Source organism: Genypterus blacodes, unplaced genomic scaffold (genome assembly GCF_046128005.1).
Source record: "Genypterus blacodes isolate CSIRO-AG114 ecotype Tasmania unplaced genomic scaffold, CSIRO-AGI_Gbla_v1 ptg000133l_1, whole genome shotgun sequence".
Taxonomy (NCBI): Eukaryota; Metazoa; Chordata; class Actinopteri; order Ophidiiformes; family Ophidiidae; genus Genypterus; species Genypterus blacodes.
This window is the reverse complement of record NW_027466935.1, coordinates 4,602,011-4,627,216: the sequence shown is the minus strand read 5'-3', so window position 1 is coordinate 4,627,216 and position 25,206 is coordinate 4,602,011. Positions and strand designations below refer to the sequence as shown.

General features: G+C 42.1%; 1 protein-coding gene across 1 annotated transcript; it reads right to left on the bottom strand.

Moving 5' to 3' along the window:
• Positions 1-4,219: 4,219 nt before the first annotated feature.
• On the bottom strand, positions 4,220-24,974 carry LOC143011195 (tenascin-like). Its single transcript, XM_076163975.1, has 28 exons — positions 24,485-24,974; positions 22,216-23,529; positions 21,628-21,891; positions 21,404-21,519; positions 20,301-20,454; positions 18,797-19,066; positions 18,529-18,714; positions 18,357-18,446; positions 17,856-18,119; positions 16,713-17,111; positions 14,891-15,337; positions 14,449-14,724; positions 12,428-12,700; positions 11,464-11,736; positions 11,089-11,361; positions 10,213-10,515; positions 8,890-9,162; positions 8,578-8,700; positions 8,214-8,357; positions 7,975-8,094; positions 7,341-7,484; positions 7,105-7,235; positions 6,485-6,617; positions 5,853-6,004; positions 5,597-5,693; positions 5,341-5,502; positions 5,043-5,206; positions 4,220-4,902 (listed from the first exon to the last, which is right to left on the bottom strand). The coding sequence occupies exons 1-28, from the start codon at positions 24,957-24,959 to the stop codon at positions 4,792-4,794; spliced, it is 7,131 nt and encodes a 2,376-aa protein (XP_076020090.1). The 5' UTR covers positions 24,960-24,974; the 3' UTR covers positions 4,220-4,791.
• Between the last annotated feature and the right edge of the window lie 232 nt (positions 24,975-25,206).

The window sequence follows — 25,206 nt, the reverse complement described above, 5'->3', positions numbered from 1 at the left end:
AGCTCTAAATTTTAGAAACACGGCATCTACAGGACACAAGGGTTATTTTCTGTAAGTTTGGGGCAATTTCAATTTTTGGTCCAATTTCCCAAAACGACAGTGTATACATGGACCAGATCGTTTGTTTTTCTAAAATGCCCAAATCTTCGTGAACATAAGAGCTAGAGCTCTAACATTTAGAAACACGGCATCTACAGGACACAAGGGTTATTTTCTGTAAGTTTTGGGCAAATTAAATTTTTGGCCAATTATACCAAAACGACAGTGTATACATGGACCAAATCGTTTGATTTTCTAAAATGCTCATATCTTCGCGAATTTAAGAGCTAGAGCTCTCAAATTTAGAAACACAGCATCTACAGGACACCAGGGTTATTTTCTGTAAATTTGGGGCAATTTCAATTTTTGGTCCAAATCTTTTGATTTTCTAAAATGCCCAGAACTTGGTGAATTTAAGAGCTAGAGCTCTAAAATATAGAAAAACAGCATCTACAGAACACCAGGGTTATTTTCTGTAAGTTTGGTGCAATTTAAATTTTTGTTCCAATTTCCCAAAACGACAGTGTATACATGGACCAAATCGTTTGATTTTCTAAAATGCCCATAACTTGGTGAATTTAAGAGCTAGAGCTCTAAAATTTAGAAACACAACATCTACATGACACCAGGGTTATTTTCTGTAAGTTTTGGGGAAAATTAAATTTTTGGCCCAATTTCCCAGAAGGACAGTGTATACATGGACCAAATCGTTTGATTTTCTAAAATGCCTATATTTTGGTGAATTTAGGAGCTAGAGCTCTAAGATTTAGAAATACAGCATCTACAGGACACCAGTATTATTTTCTGTAAATTTGGGGAAAATTAAATTTTTGGCACAATTTCCCAAAACGACAGTGTATACATGGACCAAATCGTTTGTTTTTCTAAAATGCCCTTATTTTCTGTAAGTTTGGGGAAAATTACATTTTTTACACAATTTCCCAAAACAGCAGTAACCAAATCGTTTGATTTTCTAAAAAGCCCATATCTTGGCGAATTAAAGAGCTAGTGCTCTAAACTGTAAAAATACAGCATCTACAGGACATCAGTATTGTTTCCTGTAAGTTTGGGGCAAATTTAATCTTTGGTCCAATTTCCCAAAACGTCCAAATTATTTGTGCACTAGGATCAATTGCTGCTAGTTTTGGGCAAATTAAATTTGGGAAAAACGTCATAGTAACCATGGACCAATTGGGTCATTTCTGTGAAAGGCCCCTCTCTTGGACAAGGAGAGAGCGAGACCTCTAGAAATTCAACATTACCCCGATTGCACTTGCATCATTTGCTGCAAGTTTGGGACAAATTTGAAATTTGGTCAAATTCGGGAAACCAAACGGACCAAACGGTTCTTTTTGTAAAACCCATAGTTTGGCAGTAGAAAGCACCTGAACGCTATAACTGAAATCAAAATCAATCAACAACTGCTATAACTGAAATCAACATTGTCATAAAAATGTCAGTGTAACCATGGACCAGATGGGTAATTTTTGTGAAAGGCCCATATCTTGGACAAGGAATGAGCTAGAGCTCCAGAATTTCAACCAAATCATCTTGATGGCACTAGCATCATTTGCTGCAAATTTTGGGCAAATTTAAATTATTGTCATATTCAGGAAAAATTAACGTGTGTGACAGTGTAACTGTGGCCTAGTTGGTCATCTTTGTAAAAAGCCCATACCTTGGACAAGGTGAGAGCTACAGCGCTAGAATTTCATACACAGCATCTAAATTACATGTCCAACGGGGGTGTGTAGCAGTGACAGGGCCCTTGCCAGATGATTTAGACCCATGTTCACATACAGCCAGGGACTCTGGACAACGAGATTCGAGCCAATTCAAATATAGCACAGACTCCTGGAAAAAAGATTCCCTGAAAAACATGATTAATGGCTGTCCAATGGTTTTCAGCGAGGCTGCATGGCGTGACTAATGCAAATAGGTTTCCTTAGGCAACATGGTAACCTTTACTCAAATGATACATTCAATTCAATTTTATTTTGGTTCCTGAAGTATGCACCAGCATTTACCAAGTCCTGTAGAGTGTTTTTTTTTGTCAAGATAGAATTCTAATGCAAATTCTCCTACTTACTGTATGATATAAATAGTATAAAAACAGCAATAACCAGTAAATATTTCATGACAACATGTTAAACATACAATAGTCTGTGTGGGTCATTGCATTCACAGGAGTGACTTGGCTTTGCATTTGAAGCAGCTCTTTGAACAAACAATGATATAACACTGTACAAACATTGACAACACCACAATGTGCAGCAGCGCCATGACAATTCTCAGAACTGTTGGCTAATTTTGGTTCACTTGTATTTAGGTTGGGCCCCTGTGTACCTTCAGCCTTACCTGGAAGAATGTACATAAGGTGTCCAACAATAACACAACCGTGTTATGAGCTCATGTATACAATTGGGATATTCAAATGTGCATAAATGAGAATAAAAACTAAAAGTGTAGAATCCCAGTTGCCTTCCGCTTTGATTTATTAAGAGTCGCTGTGAGCGGTAAAACCCACGTTTATGCCCTGTGAGCCGGTCACACATTGGGCCAGGTGACTCTTGGGGTCACATGGGAGTCATGTAAGGGCCATGCAGTGTGTCATGCAGCAATCACATGACAACCGTTGGGGTTGTCGTCTATATTGTTTGTATTGCTTTTTGTGTGTGTGTGTGTGTGTGTGTGTGTGTGTGTGTGTGTGTGTGTGTGTGTGTGTGTGTGTGTGTGTATACTCTCTGGAGATATACTCAAAGAACACTTCAAACATAACCTCAGAGTCCTTATTTATAGAAATGTCTCAGGAGGACATTACATCCTGGCAACACACATATTAAAGATCGAGGTCAGTCTGGTTATTTCTAAATCTTGAACGTCATGTGAAAACTCCCAACTCAATGTTTACTGTGTACTCAATGTTTCATTCCTCTTGTGTTCCTCACTGATATGTTCAATAATTTCCCAACCTCTTGAATTTCCCACAGCTGAAGGGATCAGGTTTCCCCCCCAAAACATGAAGGTTGCCAAATATGAGACCCGGTGATCAGAACACACCCACAAACTTTCTTTAACATGAAATATAAACTTTTAGCATATTCTCAAAAAGAGGACGTGGGTCCCATTTGTTGCGGTGCCACTGCACTGACAAATGAATCACACAGCTACCGCCAATGTGTTGCTAAAATGATTTTGATTCAGCTGAATAAACAGTTTTCAACACTTAAGGGTCAAGAAGAAGAACTAAATGTCTGCAACACAACAGTAAAATGCCTGTAAACGATAATTTAGTTTGTTTGGCGTTTTGTTTTGCACTGATTACACTGTAGAATAAAAGATGTCTGGATTTATATCGTTGTCAAACAGTTGGTGGCCTTGGTGGAGGTATCTACTCTTATTGCACTCTAGTTCTATGTTTTGTCTTCCACAAATTTGGGGATTTCCAGTAATTTCCATGTCAAACATTAAATGTGACTTTGTTGTTGGCAGTGGGGAAATGCAACAGAAACTATGTGTAACAGTTTGCCCAAACTACAGATTAGATGGCCGCTGTGAAAAGACTTTGCTGTGGCCTATAAGACGTAACAAAGTCTCTAAAGGGCCAAAGCAGCAAAAATATGATAACACTGATTCTAGCCTAAACTTCCATGGATGAAGAATGGAGAGGGGGTTTTCAGCTTGTGCACAATATTTAGACTTGAGACACTTTTCTGAGCACGCACAAGGACACACATTATTCTAATAAACAGTCAGTGTGAAAGGGATTACCAGCTGACAGGAACAGGCTGCATTGCAAACAGTTAGACTGTCAAGGAATGGATGAATAATTTTCGAGATGAAATTAAATAAACACATGACTCATGTTCTCCAGGTCACAGGGACCTCATCTATGTCTCAGCTGATGAACGAGGACTGGAAAAACCCTGATTAAGGTCATTCTCTATTTAGTTTATTTAAGGATTTATTCATGGTTGGACATGGAGCCCTGCATAAGCATGTGCATCAAACATGGTCATACTGAACATAGAGTGAATGGTGCCATCTGCTGGGCGGAAGCTGGAAGTGGTTAACAAGACACAACTATCATCTTCTATCCAAGTAACTTTTATTTTATTGAAGGTTACAGAGATTTGTTTTTTTCTATCAAAATAAGTAAATCAACATTTAAATAGTGGTATTAGTGGCTTTCAAGTCGTTATAGTTCTTGAGACGATTCTCTTACAGTAAACATAGTATGACAACACTTTATTATGTTTAGCATGTATCCTAAATTTATCCTTCAACAGCAACAAAATGTATCGTTGGTGCTCAGTTTAAGAGGGAGGAGCTGAATGAAGTCAATCGTACAATGTGTTTGCATTTAACTTCCCTTTGCCTGGGATGCAGCGGCCTGAAGTCTTGTGACCTATGTGCCCTCGACGTGCTACAGATTCAGTGAATCTATTTACATTTATTTTACAATGAATCCTCATATATATTGGCTGTCTGGTCCCGGTGCACACATGTGTACCGTATATGCATTCATATTCATCAAACTTAAACCACTCAAATTTAATGCATTGGCGCAACAGTGCCACATTGGGACAGCTGCACTAAAACAGCAAATCGTTTCCTTTAATTTGGTGTAATGTCACCAGATGTATCACATTCAGTATATGATTGATTCAGGTTTTAAGGAGAGTTGAAGATGATGCTGTTGAAGTGGTGAGGTGTGAAGACGAGGAGTGGGGGGGAGGGGGAGGCCTCGCTCTATGATCTTTTCTTCCTATTCTCAAAATTTCTGAAGTTCAGTGGTCTAATCTTCATCTCTGCAAACTCAATTGAATGTTCGTGGCCCTTCCAGTGGAACCAGTTGATCCCCTGTGGAAAATATGACATAGTAAAAATCAACATGTCATTTCAGTTCTTAAACTTTGACACTGTTCAACAAATCTATTACAGTACACTAGGGAACAAGACTTTTTTTTAATAATTAATAAATAAAAGGTGTTGCTTCATACCTTACTGTGGCTGTTGTCACCATATTTGCCCATTAGGTTGACACGGTGACAGTTTTTATACCAAAAGGCACCTTTATAGGACAAGGCACAGTTGGTGACAGCGATATCGTTGTCTTTGTCATAGGTGGAGAAAGGGCGCCCCTGGTGGTAGGTCATGGAATCACCTGGTGAAAATATCAGATCATAGTAAAAACCAAGAAACTCTTGATGATTGATTGTGCAAAATAAATAAGAAAATTAACCATCTGCGAGTGTCATTAAATTAAAAACAGTGCTGCTGGATGCGTTGTCGTTTCACCTGCTGTGCCACTATACGCTCCCACGTAGACTTTATAGCGCGTTCTTGGCTCCGCAATCGTGAACTTGTCATACTGAGCATAAGCAGTTTCTCCCAAGTCCCTCAGATCCACACGCAGCTCGTTCTGGCTAGACGACGTGATTGTATGGAGATTAGAGAGACCTGAAACAAAAGGTTTTATACATGCGAGTCAGGAGGAAATAAGCCAGGGAAAGAAAGAAGATACGCAAGGGCTGGAGAAGACGAGTGCTCTCACCCAGCCAGAACTCATCATTCATGTCACCGAAGCCAGCAGTGTAGTTCCTCCAGTTCCTGAAGAATTCCAGCTTTCCATTCTGGCGTCTCAGAAAGACCTGAGGAGTGTATGCGTGTCATTACAATCATAACATTCAAGCTTTAGGTCCTTTCAATGATGACAAAAACAGGCACTGCTGGATGAAACCTCTCTGATGTGTGTGATTTTGTCAACTTTGAGTAATGATATTGCAACAACAACAAAGATGATTCCTCACTATCCATCCTCCGCCGTCTGTGGTCATGTCACAGTAAACCTGGAGGGGCCGGCTCTCCTCTCCGCCCAGATAGATGGTGTACAGGCCCGAGGTCGTCTCTCCGTTCAGTAAAGCCTGGGCACAGTCCTTAGGGTACCTGTACAACTGTCCAACTACAAACACAATAAAAAGAAATCATCATTTAGATCTCAGAGGACAAAGTTGGTTTACCTATATCAAAATAAAATAAAATGCCAAAAGAAATAGACAGTTTGTTGTGTGAGACTGTGGAAAGGAGCTTTGAAAAGGAAAATGAACAGGTTTTTCCACTGGAAGCAGGTCAGAAGGAATGAAAAACAAGAACAGGTGATGTCACTGAATATCCAATTAAATGAAAGGAATTTGAATTGGAAGAAGCGAAGGAGGATGGAAAAGGAAAAGCATTTGTGTGCGTGTGTGTGTATACGAGAGAAAGAGAGAGGCTCCAATATCTGGATCTTGGGTTTTGCACAGCTGAACACCAGATCCTTCAATGCGGAGTAAATACAAACAAATCTGGCTTCGCTTATTGCAAATGATCAATAAAAAAGATTGAAAACAGAGGAGTCTGCATGTGTGTGTACGTGTGTGTGTCTGTGTGCACTTTTGCTTACTAGTAGTGAAGACAGTGTTCACATGACGACTCCTCTGGCCTCCGGCTATGGCCTGCAGTCTGACGCTGTGTTCTGTGGAGCCAGTGAGCTGAGACATACTATAGGTGGTGGCTGTTGGGCTCAGCACCACTTCCTGAATCAACACACACACACACACACACACACACACACACACACACACACACACACACACACACACACACACACACACACACACACACACACACAATGTTTAAGTGCAGGCCCATTCCAGTGTTTTAGTACATTAACCACCAAAATATCTTACATTACTGCTGACCGCTTTGTAAAGTAACCATATGCTTAAAGACTCATTGCCTTCCATTGTTATAACTGCAGTGTAAAGACCTGAAACTGGCTTGAGGTCAGTCATCCATCACAGTGAGTTTGCTGACTTCACTGTTTGCTAAAGTAAAATCATTGTCTTGTACTAATGCAGTTTTGAGCAGAGGTTGTTTTGAAACCTTGTTGCTGCATTCAGAGGAAGTTACAACATGCAAGATTTGATAGTCGCCGAAAACCAAAAGATAAACTGTAAGCACGCATGCATCTTTTTTCCACAGCATCATGTAGAGATTGATTTCTTGTGGATGTGCACATACCCTGATTGTTCCATCAGGAGAGGAGAAGGTGAGTGTGTAACCAGTGATGGCAGCCAGCGGGGGTTTCCATGTGAGTGTAGCACTGTCGGTCTGAATGTTACTCGCCGTCAGATCACGAGGAGGATCCACATCTAAACAAAGCGTCACACTCAGTTTTTATAATTACAAGGAAGCATGCCAGTATAGATATGAAGTTTACCTCCAATTCATCTTATCTTATCTTATCCATACCCTACCTGTGGTGAATTCAGTCAGGGCAGGTGCGCTCTTCTGGGCGTTGGTCATAGCTCGTACTCCCACTGTGTAGAGTGTGCCTGGAGTCAGGGAGCCCATCTCAAACTCCACTATGTTCCCAGACACATGCTCCCGTATAGGGCTCACTGGAAGGCAAAGTGGACATTTATCAAAATCAAATGTATAGATTGATGTACAGATGGATAATTGCAATTTATAGAAATGTAACCTTTGCAGAGATTGGCTATACTTAAATACTTCTCTGATCTCACTCTTTCCTCCAATATAAACCTATCCTTGTTATTACCATTACCTTAAATTTAGATGTTTATCCAAGTATTGTGGATATAATCTTCTGCTACATCTGCTGGATGGATCCATAAATGATTGAGAATATGTCAAAAACCATCTACATGACATTAGAAGTGTCATGTCTTCTTTATTTGTTAATGCACAGCGATGTCATCAATCCCAACCATCTGACTATATATTTTAACCCACCAGATCTGGATCACTATTTCTATTTTTCGAGACAAATCTCAACAAATACTGGAAATGAAACAAAACCTGACCCAAGAAAGTGATTTATGATGGGACGGAATGTAGGGAACAGATGTTGAAAGAACAGAGACAAACCTGAGTCTGCACTGTATGAAATATCGTAGCCATCAACAGTGGCCACAGAGGGTTGCCATAGCAATAAGGCCGACGTGTCGGTGACATTAATTGCGGTGAGACCCTGAGGCCTGTCCAGAGCTGCGGGGCACAAACATCAACAGAGTCTCAAAAAAAATGCTTTCAATTAAATATAACACATATAAACCTGATGTAAGCAGTGAGGAGACTCTGAGGACTGCAGATGGAGGAAATCAAACCTGTGGTCACAGTGTTGGTGCTGGGGTTGCTCTCCTCCAGACCCTTCACAGCACTGACTGTCACTTGGTAGGTCTTGCCAGGAGTCATATTTGGCAACAAAGTCTCAAACACACCACCATCCACAGTCATTAGCATCGGGCTTCCTGTGCAGAGGAGACATATATATTAAATATTACATTAATTAGACTTTTTGTACCTCACAACGTCCATGAATGCAGCAACTAGGTGTCAAAACAGTATTTGTCTATTAATGTACCTAGACAAAAAAGTATCTAATTTAGCTTAACTAGATATGGCAGCTGGGCTACAATACAAAATTATGAAAGGAAAACTACATCTTAGTTTAAACAAAAAAACTCTTACCTCCTTCATATGGCACATAGGTGACACGGAAGTTATCCACCGGGTAGCGAGGCGTGTCCCAGTGAACTATGGCCGTGGTCTCAGTCACTTCAGAAAATTGCAGTTCCCTCGGAGAGCCCAGACCTACCAGAGTGAGAAATGACAACAAGACAAGAAAGCAAAGTGAAATTACGTAAAATATGGATACTAACACAGTTTCCACTCAGACGGAGGAATAGAGATGATTAGTTGTTGGCCCTCCTGGCACTTTGGCAGCAGAGGTAACACCCAAACTCAATTGACAGACATGCTGTTCTTAGTATTTTGATATACCTGTCTGAGCAACACCAGTGATTGGTTGAGAGCGCCCTTCCAATGTAACGCCATACAGTTCAATTTCATATTCCGTGCCGCCCATAAGGCCAGTTAAAACCTTGGTTCGCTCATCACCATGGACGCTGAACTCTTTGGGATGGGCTAATTTTTTAGTGTCTCTTATTTTGATCACAAATCTGTCAAACAAATCTTCATCAGCCGTCCACGACAAGCGGAAACTGTCAGCTGCGATGTCTGAGATGAACAGATGCTCCACCTCCGGCTCAGCCTCTGGTTGAAAAGGAAACACAACATTGCGGTGGGTTTGTGGTTCTTCAAGCATAATTCATCAAAGTTTGACAGGGGGCCAGTTCATGTTGGAATAAGTCAACAGCCAGGCAAGAACATCTCCAAGTAGCACACATGGCTACGCTCCAGTCCGAGGGCTTCTTTTCCATGCTCACACATTTGTTAGTGTAAAACAGCATCAATCTGTTTGTGAGTTTCTGCCCAAATCGATTCACATTCCATGACAGGCCGAACTCCTGGAAGGATTCTAGCAAACACCGGTTGAGGACGAGATCCCCATGCGTCCATAGGGTCAGCCTTGATGCGTTCAGTGCATTCAAATATCAACAAAAAAAAAATCAGGTTAGAGGTCAAATCAACTGACATTTCATGCTCGGAATGTCTTGTTGATTCATCCGTGTTTTCCCACTTTTAACATGTTCCAGATCATAACTCATTTTAGACATGTAATTGTAAGATAATGCCTTGATGGAGGCATAGAGTGGTCTGATCAACAAGCAATCAGACTGCAAGATGTCAATGAAGATGGTACAGTGTCATCATCTCTGCTGACATCTGCCTATTGCCAATCATAAATCTGAAGGAAAACACAGTTTAAAATATGAATACAAACAACAATGCTTGTTCATATTTTGGATGTAAAGCAGAAAACAGACAGGAACTCCTTCCTTCCTGTGACGAAGCTGCATACAAAGATAAAACCGGCTGAAGGAATTCAATAAACAAAAAGAAGAAGAGAATTAGTGAGATGTTTCTGGAAAAAGAGTGGTACTTGTTTTAAGTCTCGGCATCAAAACGTGGCAGATTCCAAAATGTACAAATAATATCACAGATTAATGCCCAAATCATTTTGTTGAATTATCACTTCTGTCAGCCACTACGACTTTGGACAATTATATTGAAAATGTCCATATAGAGCCACGTTGTGATGACTTAACTTCAGGATTTGATCATGTGGCATCACAAATATAGAGTATACAATGAAGAGCTGCATGTTTAGTAAGAGGATCGGGGCCTAAGAGTGAGTGGTACCTGTCACAGCCACTGTAGTCAGCGGCCGAGAGAGAAGCCCTGACTCTGACACCCCAGTCAGCCTGACCTCATAACCTATGCCGGTGATGAGGCCCCAGATGTCCAGGTGGCTTTGGTTGCCTGGGACAGTGAACTCTTGAGGCTCCAGCAGCCAGCCAGAGTCTGTCACCACTATGTCAAAGCGGCTGAAACCACCACTAGAGGGGGCAAATCCTTCCTGCTGCTGCTTCACCTCCCAGGACACACGGAAGCCATATGGGGTTATGTTGGAAATGGTCAGGTTTTCCACTTTAGGTAAAGGAGCTAGAAGGGAGTGGGTTTGTATTTTTGATGAGATGCTGTTAGAATATTTTACGAGGAGGACGTGTGCAATGGTTGCAAAAGCAGTACTGATTTTGTTCCTGTGAATGTACAGTTACAGAAAGGTGAACTGCTAGGATCTAAAAACCAAAACAGACTAAAAACAAATTCCACATGCTTCACGTTGACTTCTTTAGCTGATATTTCTACTAATGTGTTTCAGACAGGAGAGTCAACGGATCAGACCAGTAGACCTACATGCGTGTTCTCTAATAAGGCCTGGTTTAACTGGGATCGAACAGCTGCTTTGATGCCTTGCATGCAAAGTGATAACATGCAGCACTAATACCTGAATATGCTACATACGATACAAATTTGCTCTTAATGCTCTTGCTTAATAACACCTAACGTTTCACGTTCCTATTATTCCTATATCTACTTCAGCAGTAATATAAGCGGATATTAAACTATAAGGACAAAATGAAATGATATCTATCTGAAAGGTTTTCATACAAAACCTCTTGAAATACAGATTTATTTCTCTCTAGCTGCAGATATGAGTAAAATACATAATACCTGTGGTGGCATGGGCTAACACAGAGGGAGTGTGGCGCCCATGAGAGATACCATACAGTTCAATATCATAGCCTGTTGCATCCATCAGGTTAGACACGGTAATGTTACGGACGTCACCGGGCACTGTGAACTCCAGTGTATCAAACTGCTGCTCAGAGTCACTGACCCGGACAATAAAGCCGTCAAAATGTCCTGACACAGTGCTCCAGGACAGGGTGAGGTTATTTGGGCTCACAGATGAAGCAGCTATGCGGCCCAACTGTGGGATGTCCTCTGGACAAAAAAAGACATGGCTTTTTAGTGATACTGGTTAAAATGAAGTCAAGAGAAAGTGATGATTTATACATGCAGTGTTAAATGCATGTCATGTGATACCTGTTGTAGCTACAGCAAATAGGGGCTGTGTGTTCTGGCCATTACTGCTGGCGTACAGTTTTATGTTGTAGCTGGTCTTTGCTTTGAGCCCGGCCATGACCGTGGAGCGCACCTCTCCCGGCAGAGCGCGCCCCATCGCCTGCGAGGGCAAAGCAGACTCTCTGACTTCTACTATAAAATTATCAAAAGCCTTCTCTCCTGTCCGCCATGACAGATAAAATCTGTCTGAGGTAATGTTAGAAACAACTAGCCTGGACAACTCAGGCTCTGCAGCTATAGAGGGAGAGAAAAGTATAGTAGATATTCACTTATGCAAATCAAATGCATGTATTGTACTTAAAACAATTGTAAGACACCTGGGTCAGTGTGTATAAAGCATATTTACAAAAAGGACAAAACAAGGGTCAGATTTTGATGCTGAACTATAGTCAGTGTTATTACCTGAGTGTCCAAGTGTGTACCAAGTCACAAGTCCTAATGATGAGTCAAGTTCTAATGCACTCTTATACCTGATGCAATGCTAAGATAATGATTTGTATAGCTGAAGAAACTGTGGAAGCATTACTATCCTGATAAAGATGTATAACTCTAATAAAATAAATACCAGTATGATTATCAAAACACATTTGTAAAACTGCATTATGTGCAATCAGGCTTGGCAGAGGTGTCAAGTCTTTCTTTGTCAAATAACCTCGTCAGGTCAAAAGTCGGCTGGGTCTTTTGATTATGTTGAGTAAAGTCTGAACTGAGCAAATGTGTGACTTGAGTCTGAGTCCTGCAACTTGAGGCCACAACTTGAGGATCTACTGTTCTTCAGTCCTTAATGCATACAGGCCCAGGTGAATTTTACAGTGTATTGGCGATATAAAGTCAGTGCAGATAAGAATGCTGAGGCAAAAAGTGAATAATATACGATCCTATCCTATGCAAGATGTAGAGTAAATACAAATAAAATCTGAAATACCTGTTGATGCAACAATACTGACAGCATGTGTTCGGGATCCTTTGTATGTCCCATAGAGGTAGGCTATATAGTCAGTGCTGGGCCTAAGCCCCTCGACATCATAGGACATTATATTGCTGGATATGTTATAGTCCACTGGCTCTCTCAGCCAATCGGAATCAATAATCTCCAGGATATAACCATCAAATTCTCCTTCAGTGGCATTCCAGAAGATTGAAAAGCTCTCTGACGTTAAGTTAGAGACAAACAGTTTGCCAACCACTGGTTGACTCACTAAAGAAAGAAACTGGTGTTAGATTTGCAATAAACCCACTTGTTAAATAACTAGATATCAAGAGAAATAGTTCATAATCAGATGGTTTGATGTTATATATAATTATTATATATAAATATGTGCAGTGTTAAAGTAAACTCACCACCACCCACTTGCAATTCTTGATAGCCTGATTATCTTAAAAGGTTAAATGCATGCATATGTTTAAAATAAAAAGTGGAAAAGGAAAACAATCCACCACAGTTAATTTAGCGCAAATTTAAAATCCGTAACTTATTTCCTACAGAATACACAATGTCAGAATCAACACAGATGTGGTGCCATGGGCGGGGAGAGAGAAGCGTTTTTTAGACATGAATAAGTGGCTGTGGAATATTGGCCTGCAGGTTGATGTGAATGAAATGTGACGTAAGTGTGAAAATGTGGATAAGGAACAGGATAGAATGACTAATGTAGGCACTCTCAAGCATGAAGCACGGAGGAATCATGCACTAAATCTACAATGTTATGTTTATAGTTTAAGTTTTGTCTTGAAATGTTGTGCCAGGAAACAAGCAGAATAAGAACAGGCCTTTCCATCGTTACTCAAACGTAAGGTTACAAAAGGTATAATGGATCAAAATCAATAATGGATGCATTCCATTTCGTTGTGACAGCACTAGGACCCTGGTCTTGTGCATGCGGAGTCACTGGCATTTTTTGCTGGCACACTGAAATGGAATGGAACCACCATTAAAAATCCAAATGTTTGAAAGGTCGACTGGAAAGAGAAAAGGTAAACTTGTAAAATGTATATTTTTCCATGCATTGAAAAATATACATTCAAATCAGTTACATGCAAAGATAAAACATAAAATTACATCATTCAGATGTAAAACAAGGTCACATCAATGTTAACCTCAGATTCAAATATTTGCTTTTTACCTTGACAAGCTGATTTAATCATTTGCCACCTAGTGGTCCGAAAGGAAATGAGGATATTTATTTTAACATTTTGATATTGATAGAATTCAAAGAAACTTAGTGTTAATGTGTAATAGCTTGAACGTGGACTCTCAGTATCTTTCGCACAAACTAACAGAACTCATACTCACACATACAGTGAGTACATAGATGAGGCAAATGATCCCTGAAGGTTAATTTCACACTGAATGAGGGTTGATGGAATGAGATGAGATGGACATGTACACGTTATCAACTGTGTGACGGTTGGGGATGAGAAGTTATTGGATGACTTTTGCAATCATTGCAGCACATCAGCATCAAACCTCACCACGATGCAGGGAGGGGCTTCATGCACTTTGCTAACTGGGATGGAGGGAGCAGCACAGGGTAAGGGTGGTCTACTGAAGGCCACTTGCTTGACTCAGAGATGCGACATGGGCGTGTGACACCCATCACCCTACCCTCTCTCAGCTAGACAGAAACAGTGGCTGGAGGGTAAAGAATGATACATGGCATGGTGGTTAAGATGAAGCATAACAGTTCACTGTGGCCAGGGTGTCGCACAGTGATAGCAGAACACAAATAGGGTTATTATGTTGTTTTTCTTGTTTCATGCAGTGTGGAATTGAGGTGTGGACATTGTGAGTTGGATGGCAGAGCTTCTGATATGAATTAAGTGTGTCTGTGTATACATGTGCTTTCACAGATCCTGACTGGAAAAGAAGGAGAACTCGTCAATGGAACGAAAGAAAGGAAGAGATTTAGGAGACAAAAATGCTGTGACACTGCCACTGGCAGGTACCTGTGGTGGCTTCACTGTACACCGGTTCAAGGAAGGTGCCCTGGTGCATCCCATACAGGGCCACCATGTAGCTGGTGCTGGGATTCAGCCCGGAGATGTCCAGGCTGAAAGCGTCTCCAGACAGACTGAGGTTCTGGCTCTCTGCGATATTCTCCAAGTTTGTTACCTCAATGACAAAGCTGTCAAAGTCCCCACCCATGGGGCTCCAAGACACATTGAAGCTGTCCCATGTTATGTCAGAGATGGTGAGGTTCCCCACCATAGGCCTCAGCTCTTCTGGTAGATAGACAGATCAAAGTGGGTCAACTGAATGGCAAAACGGATTATAAAAATTACTCTTACTATTTCAGTCAGAAACGCAACAATATTACAACATGGGAATGAATGTTTTCATCTGCAATAAGATTGAGAGCCTATGAAATGAAATCTCTGCTTCATGTACCTGTAGTAGCAAAAACTTTGAGAGGTAAAGACCGTTCCCCTTGCACCAGCCCATGCAATGTAATATCATAGCGTGTTGAGGGGGACAAACCCTCTATTTCAGCCTCCCTCACATTTCCTGGTAATGTGGTCATACGAGTTTGTGTCGTCAGAGCATTGAGCTCCACCACAAAGCTATCAAAGGCCTCGTCCGGTGCTGACCAGGCCAGCTTTATGCTTTTGGAGGTAACATTTGTGACTGTGAGTTCTCCTGATATGCTCCGGTTTGAGTTTTCTGGTTCATTGCCAGAGGTCATCACACCAGAATCTGAAATAGCTGGAGGCTCAGTGTTTAGAGGAGGGAGGGTATCTGGAGTTTGATCAGCTCCTGTATCCAAAACCAACATGGGCGTTGTTGGGGCATCTTTGATACTCATCATAATTACATCTGGAGTGGTAGGCTGGGGTGCTACAGTGAATAAAAGCAGGTTAAAGTGTACATATTACTGGAACTGCTGAGGAGTGAGAGAGACAGAAAAATACAACAAACCTGTAAAGGAAAAACTGGGTTAAATAAGAAATAAGGAAAAATTAAAGACATGGAAGAAATCAATAAATTGTTCACAGCATGTTTCATATATATCTCTATTTAAACACCATAGAGATTTGTGTTCATTAACCCCTCTACTGAAATGTAAAATTCTCCCTGCTTTTCAAGAACCACCATGCATCTGATACTTATTGACCCTTTATGCAGAACAGCTAAGGCATTAATGAGACTTGGATTAGCGTCATTAATGTTTGAAGCTGCTGAGTAGTCCACCAGCGTGGAAGTACACAGTTGTCTTCAAATGGATGGTGAAGCCATGCACAGCCACTTTATCCCTGTTGTCCTGGAAAGACACTGTTGAGTCATTTGATTTTACATGCATGACTTATGCTGTAATTTTCTCCAACTACAAGAGACTCATTCATTATTTTGAACAATCAAAATGGAATCGTGGGCAATGGAGGATGCGGATGGGATCGGCAGGCTTTCAGAGGGCACAATGGCTGCAATTAAACTCAAATACAGGAAGAAATCTGGGAAGCCCACGAATTCATTCAAAACACGTCGCTTTGTTCACATCCTCACCATACTATTTTCGAAGTTGCCATAATACTGTTCACAATACACGATTTCCTGTCTTGAAATTAGGTATCTTGATGTTTTTGTGGCCTGCATTACAAACTAAACGATACATCAGCCACAAGGTTCACAAATTCCAAGAGTTTGTGTGGTCTTCAATCATGAGAGTAAGAGGTGAGACCATATTTGACCAGGATTTTTAGACTATGTAGCCTGCTAGACATCTCTTTAGTGTATATTAAGCCTCGGCATTTCTCTCAGATCACGTCTTTGAGTGCCAATTTGTCTCTGGTCTTTATCTTTTCCCTGCTATATCCAAAAACTGACAGCAAGTGGAAAATCCCGCTGAACGAAAGAAAGATTATGTAAATAATGATCTAGTACCACCAGTCACGGCACAGCAGTGATCTGATGAGGTTTGAAAGTCGCATGGCGTGTACGTGTATTTAGGCTGTCGTTCCCATTAAGGACTGCAGATTCCTTCTAGTATTTGGAAAGCAACATTCTGCTTAAGTACTGACGATTACACGTGTGACAGGCAGGATGAGGCAAAAGGACACTTTTGTCCAGATCAGAATTATTGGTTGCAGGTTCATCTCAGTTTTTAGAAATACTGGCATGCACATGAGTTGGATTCTTTGATTGAAGTAAGTGTTTGAGGGAGAGACTGTCAGGAGTCTCTCATCAACATTCAATCCAAAAGAGAAGCTTATACCTGTGACTGCAACAGCTTCAAGTAGCGCAGACTTCTGGCTATTGGTTACTCCATAAAGCTTTATCTGATATTCTGTTGATGCATTCAGGCCTCGGATTGTATGGCCAGTGGCATTTCCAGGAAGTTGGACCTCTGCCATATCCCATGTTGGCTGAGGGTCTCTATAATCTATGATCAAACTATCATAGATGTTATGAGCCTTTAGTTTCCACGAGAGATCAAATCCATCAGATGTTTGGCCTGAGATTGTCATAGTTCCCAGCTCATCGTCGTGCCCCATCCCAGACAGCTGGGAGTCAGAGGGGTCTAAATACACAAAGCTAATGACATTGTCCTCCGAGCCTGCAGGAGTTGTTGGCTCAAGGACGTCAGAGTGAGCTAAATAAAATGTGAAAGAGGCTAAAAGACAAAAAAACACAAAGATCAAAGTAGTTGGTTTATGTGCATCTAATTGTTCGTGTTGGTTGACTGCAGATTCTAAATTTTAAGGTTTATTATTGGTGTATATGAATTTATGTATCATGGCCACACCTCAAACATAATTCTAGTCAACCACCATCCTAAATCATACGGTGTCACCAGTTAATTGACTAGTTAACACACTCTGAAATAGAAGATTTTGACTTTTTCCCCCTTGTCGTTTGTGGTAAGTGACCATGATATGTAAGGCTAGAGACACTGCGGCTGCACCTCAGTGTCCTGATCTCCCTGTCCAGGTTGATTCCACGATAATACAGCTGCCAATTTGTTCTCCCTTTAACTATACTGCTACTTACCAAAGAAGAAATAAATACTTTAACTCAGCTGAGGAAAAATAGTCCCACAGCCTTGACTCTGTGCTAAAGCCCAGCAGAGGGAGAGAGAATCAGTCAGTTTAGAGTTAAAGTTAAATTGGCATTTCCACAATAGTGAATGTGAAGTCCTTTGGGTTGACACATCTCAGGCAATGCTAGTTTGTATCGAGCTAGGAAAGCAGGGACGCTGCTGGCAGCAAAGGAGGAAATGGCACGATATTATTTTCTTCATCCGGATACCTCATCATGAATGATTACTTATATAGTATAATACAACTGAATACTGACTTTTTGTGCAGCTTATTTTAACTGAATGAAGCACCGTGAAAGCCAATATGGACGAACCCACCTGTAGACGCAGTCATGGTAACTAAGGGACTCCTCTGGGGACCCCTCTCTGCACTCAAGCTTATGGTGTAGGCCATCCCAGGTTTGAGGTTGGTCAGAGCGTAGTTGGTAGCCTCAGCCGGGACGTCAACCTCCTCAGACTGGCCGTCTCTTGAGACATACTCAAGCTTGTAGCCAGTGACTTTAGCCTGAGGTTTCTGCCACGACAAGGTGAGGGTGGTTTCTGTAGAGTCGCTTTTGTCCAGATCTGTAGGGGGGTCCAGGTCTGAAGCGAACAGTAGAAAGACACATCAGGGAAAACATGTAGGAGTGACAAATGTTCTGTAATTTGTAACACCTCTCGTCACATCTTTACATACTCAACTGCAATCATAAATCACTTCATCTCATTAGATTCATGTTGTCACGCATCTACTTGTATCAACAGACATAGACTGTGTGTATATTTATGAAGGAGTGTGAAAGATGACTGTTTGTACAGCTGTTCCACGGTGCTGCTCACCAGTTGCAGCGTTTATAGTAGTAGGGAGACTCTCTCTCTCATTCTTCACAGCGGTCACTCCGATTCCATATTCCGTCCCTGGCCTCAGCCCTAAAATACATACAGAAGAAACTGGGTGAGTGAGTGAGTGAGTGAGTGAGTGAGTGTGTCCTTTGTCTCTTTGGACTCTTACCTGTTATCGTAGCCTGTGTTGTGAGTCCAGGTCCACGAGGGACTACTCCCTCACCATGGGAGCCTCCGGAGATGGGGCTGTATTTTACCCGATAGCTGCCCACATCAGCTTGACTGTTTGTCCACTCCAGAGTGATGCTGTTGTCTGTTTGGGACACAGCCTGCACATTCTTGGGGGCATCAAGCTCTAGAGTAAAGCAAATAGTGTACATTTAATCCTAAACTTTTTGCCAGAACTAAATAGCAGTTCCACCCTTCTGCCTGCCTACCTGTGGTGAACATATTGGTTATGGGGTCACTGACGAGGTCTCCCCTCCCTGAGGTGAGGGAGACCTGGTACTCTGTGTCTGGCCTCAGATTGTCAACACTGTATTGGTTGTCTGGGGAGAAAATCTCCACGCTGGTTCTGTCTGAGGGGTTTGTGCTCGGCCCATAGGACATGGTGACTCTGTCCACTTGAGCCACTGGCTGAGACCAGGTGACCAGAGCTGAAGATTCTGTCACATCCTTCACCTCCACCTGCTGGGGACCGTCAATCTCTGGATTGGGCAGTCAGATGAGGGGAGAAAAGGTTTGTGAGGGTCAGTTATTTACCAGTTTAAATCTAGATTTGCAATATAATTATCTTAAACTCAGATGTGTAAAAGGAGTGATCATGTAAATTGTAAAGTGACATTGTGGACAACATCTTCTTCTCTGTCTTTATTCATAATCCATCAAAAAATCAAAATGCCATATCAAAACTGTGTAGAGCTATAAAGATGCAATACCCACGTGGAAGACAAATATCATTCCCACATGTCGTTTTCTCTGAAAAACATCTCTCTACTATATCAAAGACTCCAGTCAGTATATGTGGTGATTTGTTAACCACTACAGTCTGTTAAGGACTTGCTGACACGGAAATTTTTCTATTGGGTCAACCCTTGAATTCACCAAACGTCTATTAAATGGTCAGTTTTTATAGGCAGGAAAGTGTTGAGCCAAGACTCAATATGCTCCAAGACCAGTCTGAGACAAAATAGGCATGAGACCAAGACAAGCTAGAGTGGAGAAAAGACAAGACTGAGCGTGGATGCAAGTACCATAGCTCTGTTTCTACATCAAGATGTTGTAAAATTCATCTTGGCACTCACATAAGACAAAGCGACAGCACAAAGAAGGCTATCATGAATTATAAAGGGATTCCCTTTCATTCCGGTGTCACTTACACCCTTGAAGAGGGCGCCTGTGTTTACATATGGAGGAAAAATCCTTTTGCTATGTTTTGAAACAGCACTACAGGAACCTTTGGGAATAGGGTTCGTTGCAACTTGACTCCTATCACTCATTTCTGGAAACGGTCCTGAGTCTCAGCCTATGCAAAGAAATTACATCATAAGTGGAATCTGAGAGTCTATCAAGAACCTGCAGACAAAATGGCTTTTCCATGCACAAAGTGGATTGCTTTGCCTGGCGTGCCACATCTATGCTGCACAATTAGCTGGAAGCAGTTCAACATGTAATATATGGAGTAACATTACAGTAAAAAGAGTCTGGAGGCCTGAGATGCGAGCAAAGAGTGGGATCTAGTGAAAGTGAAAATAAACTGCGATTACATGGTCATACTAGGCTGCAGTGCTGTTCAATTGAGTTAATACAATGAAACCAAAATCTCTAAATGATACTGTGAAAGGTGAATTTCAAGGATCAAAGTGATGAAGGATACTTTGTTTGGTACCTGCTGTAAGCCATTACAGTAAGTAAGGTGTGTGTATACTGCCTGAAACTCACTGGTAGTGATTTTTTTGGATATCTGGGGTCCTTTGGTGTTGTTCTTGATTATCCTCAGTGAGACTTCATATTCCTGTCCGGGTCCCAGACCTGACTGGTTAAACTGGTTTTGAGAGGATGGAAGAGTGCTCACCACTTTCCCGTTCTCTTCTTTCTGCAAGGAACCAAAATGCAAGAAACAACATGACTGTGAGAGATCCGGCTACACTGAGATATCAACACATTATTTTTGTTTTGTATTATGTTTTTTTTCTTAGTCTTTAACACTGTGATTGTGTTGGTTAAGCTATTTGTAATGACATCAGTGAGAGGTCTCTATAACTGGAGAAGAGAAGAGTTTTTCCTAATGTTTAGCCATGGAAAAGTAATAATGAAAGCATTCCAAATTCAACAGCTCATAAAAGCAAGACAAAGTTCCAATTGTAAATGAGAGTTTGTATGAAATTATTATACATTCAATCATAATACAGCAATTCACAACTACAGGGATTGCTCTTTCCTGGGATGTTCTACTGGGCTTTGATCTTTGGAAGGCAAATTTAGCCCCCAACCACATTTTAACCTAAATAAACAGGATTTCTCCACATAAATCTAATCCATTCTAATCTGTTTTGAGTTTTAATGTATTTTTAGTAATGCTGCTTATAACTGACACTGATTACAGATCCATGTATGGATGATACAGTAGCTGTTAAATGAAATAGCACATGACCATGGGTAAGAGTGCTCACAACTAAACATTAACTTGACATATAGAAAAAGATATTGAATCCAAAGATGAAGTTCATAAAAGCAAAGTATTTGGCAGCGTCAATTTTCAATCCCTTTAAGTTATGGCATCACTCATTCATTTTTTTTCAAGGAATCGCTGGCACAGAATCCAAGTAATAGAAACAACCACAGTTCTATCCAGATTTACACCCAGTGAAGATTTCCATATGTCAGAGCAATGTTGGAGGCTAGGATTAAAGTAAATCCATATTCTGCTAATATAATAATAAGCTTGCATCATCATCTCTGTCTCCTCCATGGGGTAATTAGAATATGTGCCAGACCTTCTAAGGAAATGCTCTTGTGGAAAGACGGCTAGACTGTAGACTGACCGTGTTGCGGAAATAGATCTCCCAGCCGTCAAAGGCGATGTCCAGCTGGTCCCACATTACCTCCACTGAGGTCTCTCTCACTGATTTGAACCGTAAACCTTCTGGCTCTGGCAGATCTGGAAGGGTAGAAACCAAAACTATTATTACTCTCGATAAGCAGGATAGTGCAATGTGTATTTCTAAAGGTATTCTCAGTAAACCAGATAGAGATGATGGTGACGTACGTGTGGCCACCCTTGCACTGACAGGAATGCTCTTCTTGTTGCTAAGGACGGCATAGACATTGATCAGGTACTCGATGCCAGGTTCTAACTCTTTGACAGTGGCAACCGTTTTGTCTCCTGGCACTAGGAACTCCTGAAGCAGACCACCAGGGCTGGTAGGCACAAAGGTCACAAGGTACTCTGTTACCAGCATCTCGTTGGTCCAGGACAGGCCCACGGTCTTCGCTGTGACCTCGGCCACAGTTAGGTCCTTTGGAGGAGACACTGGTGGAAAAACGAAAGCAAACAAACTTGTCTTGGATGGTTTCTCTTTGTGCTCTAATGCAAACTGCAGACTCACATTTGGCTGTGGTGTGGAGGACTGCCAGAAAAGCGAGGGAGGAGTTACAGACAACTGCAATACACTAATTTGGGTATCTATGTCAAAACAAAACTCTTTAATATGCACTGAAATCTGCTGAGTGAAATTTGGAATAGAGGGAAATGACATCATCTGGATATTGTTTTATAATAGTTGACACATGGAAACTTTCAAAAGAGAGCTGCCTTTCTTTTCATTTCTGCAGTGGACTACGTAGAGCTTCTTACCTTCTGAGCAATCTTCCCCAATATATCCTTCATCACAGACGCACTGGCCATTCACACAGCGTCCTTTGTCCTGGCAGTTGTTGAGGCAGCTAATTTCCCCACAGTTCTCTCCTTCATATCCTTTCTCGCATGCACACTTGCCATTGACACAGCGCCCCCTGTTGTTGCAGTTATCTGGACAGCTGATAACAGAGCAGTCGTCTCCCAAATAGCCTTCCGGACAGACACACACCCCATCCATACAGTAGCCCCGGCCCAGGCAGTCATTGGGACAGGCTCTCTGGCTGCAGTCTTCCCCGGTGAAACCTTCATTGCACACACACTGCCCGTCAACACACCGCCCCTGGTCTAGGCAGTTGTTCGGGCAACTCAGTTCACTGCAGTCCTCACTGCTGAAGCCAGTGAAGCACACACAATGGCCATCGATGCACTCCCCACGGCCGTAGCAGTTTGAGGGGCAAGTCCTGGTCCTGCAGTCCTCACCGGCAAAGCCTTCATCACACACGCATTGACCATTGACACAGCGCCCCCTGTTGAAACAATTGTTGGGACAGGACAGTTCAGAGCAGTCTTCTCCCTGGAAGCCTACACCGCAGGCACACTGTCCATTTATGCACTGTCCTCTGTTGTTACAGTTGTTGGGACACGCTAACTGGCTGCAGTCTTCATCTTGGTAGCCGATGTCACAGATGCACAAGCCATTGAAGCATGTCCCTCTGCCACTGCAGTCATTCAGGCAGGTGAGCTTGGAGCAATCCTCTCCGCTGTAGCCAGCAGTGCAGGCGCACTGGCCATCGACACAGAAACCGTTACCATGGCAGTTATTGGGACAGGTGCGTTCTCCACAGTCCTCCCCAGTGTAACCCACCTCACAGTAGCAGGTGCCGTTCACACAGCGGCCCTGATCGTAACAGTCTTTAGGACAAATGAGTTCCGAACAGTCCACTCCAGTCCAGGGTTCGTCACACACACAGTCGCCATCTACACAGCGGCCGCGGCCTTGGCAGTTGTTGAGACACTTGGTCTGAGAGCAGTTTTCACCGAAGAAACCGTCAGCGCAGATACAAACGCCACCCACACATTGGCCGTGATCCCCACACTCCACGGGGCAAACTTGCAGCGAGCAGTCCTCTCCTGCAAAGCCCTTAAAGCACTCACACTTTCCATCCTTGCAGAGGCCCTTACTGTGGCAGTCATTGGGACACGCAGGCTCGGTACAGTTGGGTCCCTTCCAGCCAGTCTCACAAGAGCAGCTGCAGGTTTCAGTGCTATAGTTTCCATGACCGTTGCAGTAAGGCTTAGTTCCTACTGCACCTAGGACAAAAGTAAAAAAAATGCATTTATGTTATCATTTTGAGTACATACACATATTTTTTTATAAAACAATCTTGGTTGTTTTATGCTTTTGAAATATAGCCCAAGCAGATCAGCATTTCTGTTTGTTAAGAATGCAGCATTACCTCCACCAAGGAAGTAATGACGTCTTGGTGCCACATTCTTGTTACCTCGTGTTTTCGTTCATCTATGGTTGTTTTACCTTTAGATTTCTCAAAACTTCATTGATGGATTTCTACAAAACCTGGTGGGCAGGTTGGTCAGCTCATGAATGATGTCACTGACTGTACAGCTAAACCAAAGTGAGGTTTCCTGTTGAATGGCTTAGGCAAATGTGAAGGCATTTGCCCTATGAGTTGCATTTCAGTACACGTGGCCATTTTAAATGGCAGCGACAGTGATTGTGAGGATGACTCACTTGAAATTTCGCTGACTGGAAATACACAAGCATCCTCCAAGGATGATCCCTGAGACAATGCCTGTGTATTTCCAGCGAGGATTTAGTTTTTCTTCAGAAACCACAGCTGCCATTAAACAATCAGTGTGATTGTTTATTTGTGTTTTTATGTCTATCAGTATCCAGGGACACATATATAAAGATATCCATGTACATATGGTCTGCTTTCTGGTTCAGTTATGGTCCAAAGCTGGTATTAGTGCAACTAAATGTGTTGTCTTTTTGAGCTATTATAAAGATCTATTCAAGCTCAATTGATGAGCTGCTGGACTCTGCACTGTCTTGGGGATTACAACCCCACACCGAATCTCTCCAACAGATGAATAGAACAGATGTCTGAGACTGGATGAGTATGTTGGTGCTTTGTAGCATCCCCAAGTGTTCACTTTTCAGATCATTTTACTGTATTGGCTGTACAGTACATACCTGTAATTCGGACCAAGTTTAATGATTTAGTCTGGAAGGAAGTACACATACCTGTGACCTGTGCAGAGCAGCAGCCATGACCCTCACTGCACTGATCTCTCAATGCTGAAACTTCTCCCTCCAGCATTTCCAGCCTGCTTATGAGGTCTTTGAGCCCGGACAGGTCTTCAGTGCAAGCACAGGCCTGGCGGGGGATGTTGATGTGGTGGGTGAAGACAATCTGATTCTCTGTGTCGATGGTGTGCTCAGTGGTGTGATGACCAGAGGAGACAGCTCCGTCTTTGGGGTCAAGCTGTGTACTCCCTGCGGTGTCCAGTTTAGTGGAGCACAGAGAACTGGCAGGAACGTTGATGTTGTATACATGGTTGAAAACCACAGGAGAGTCTGTGCTGGGGAGGGTGAGATTGTGTTCTGACGATGCATCAGTATCACGCCGATGCCGTGCTATTTTCTCCACCAGCCCGGCACTGGAAAAGCTGAGTAAAGATGTCAAGAGGAGGCAGCCGAGTAGGCCTGTTGCACCCATGCTAGATGTAGAACTTGGATTTGGTCAAATAAATATTAGTCTGAACCTCTGACTGAAGGCCAATCCTGGTTAATGGGGACGGTCCTGAACAAACAGAAGACACACACATGTAGTTTGAGTGTTTGATGTTTACGAATACAACACAAAAAATAGAAGATAGCAATTCATCAAAATGATTTTATAATTATAACACAATCATGCCAGGTGCGACAAGATGAGGCGAGTATAGAAACGCTTGAAATGTTGA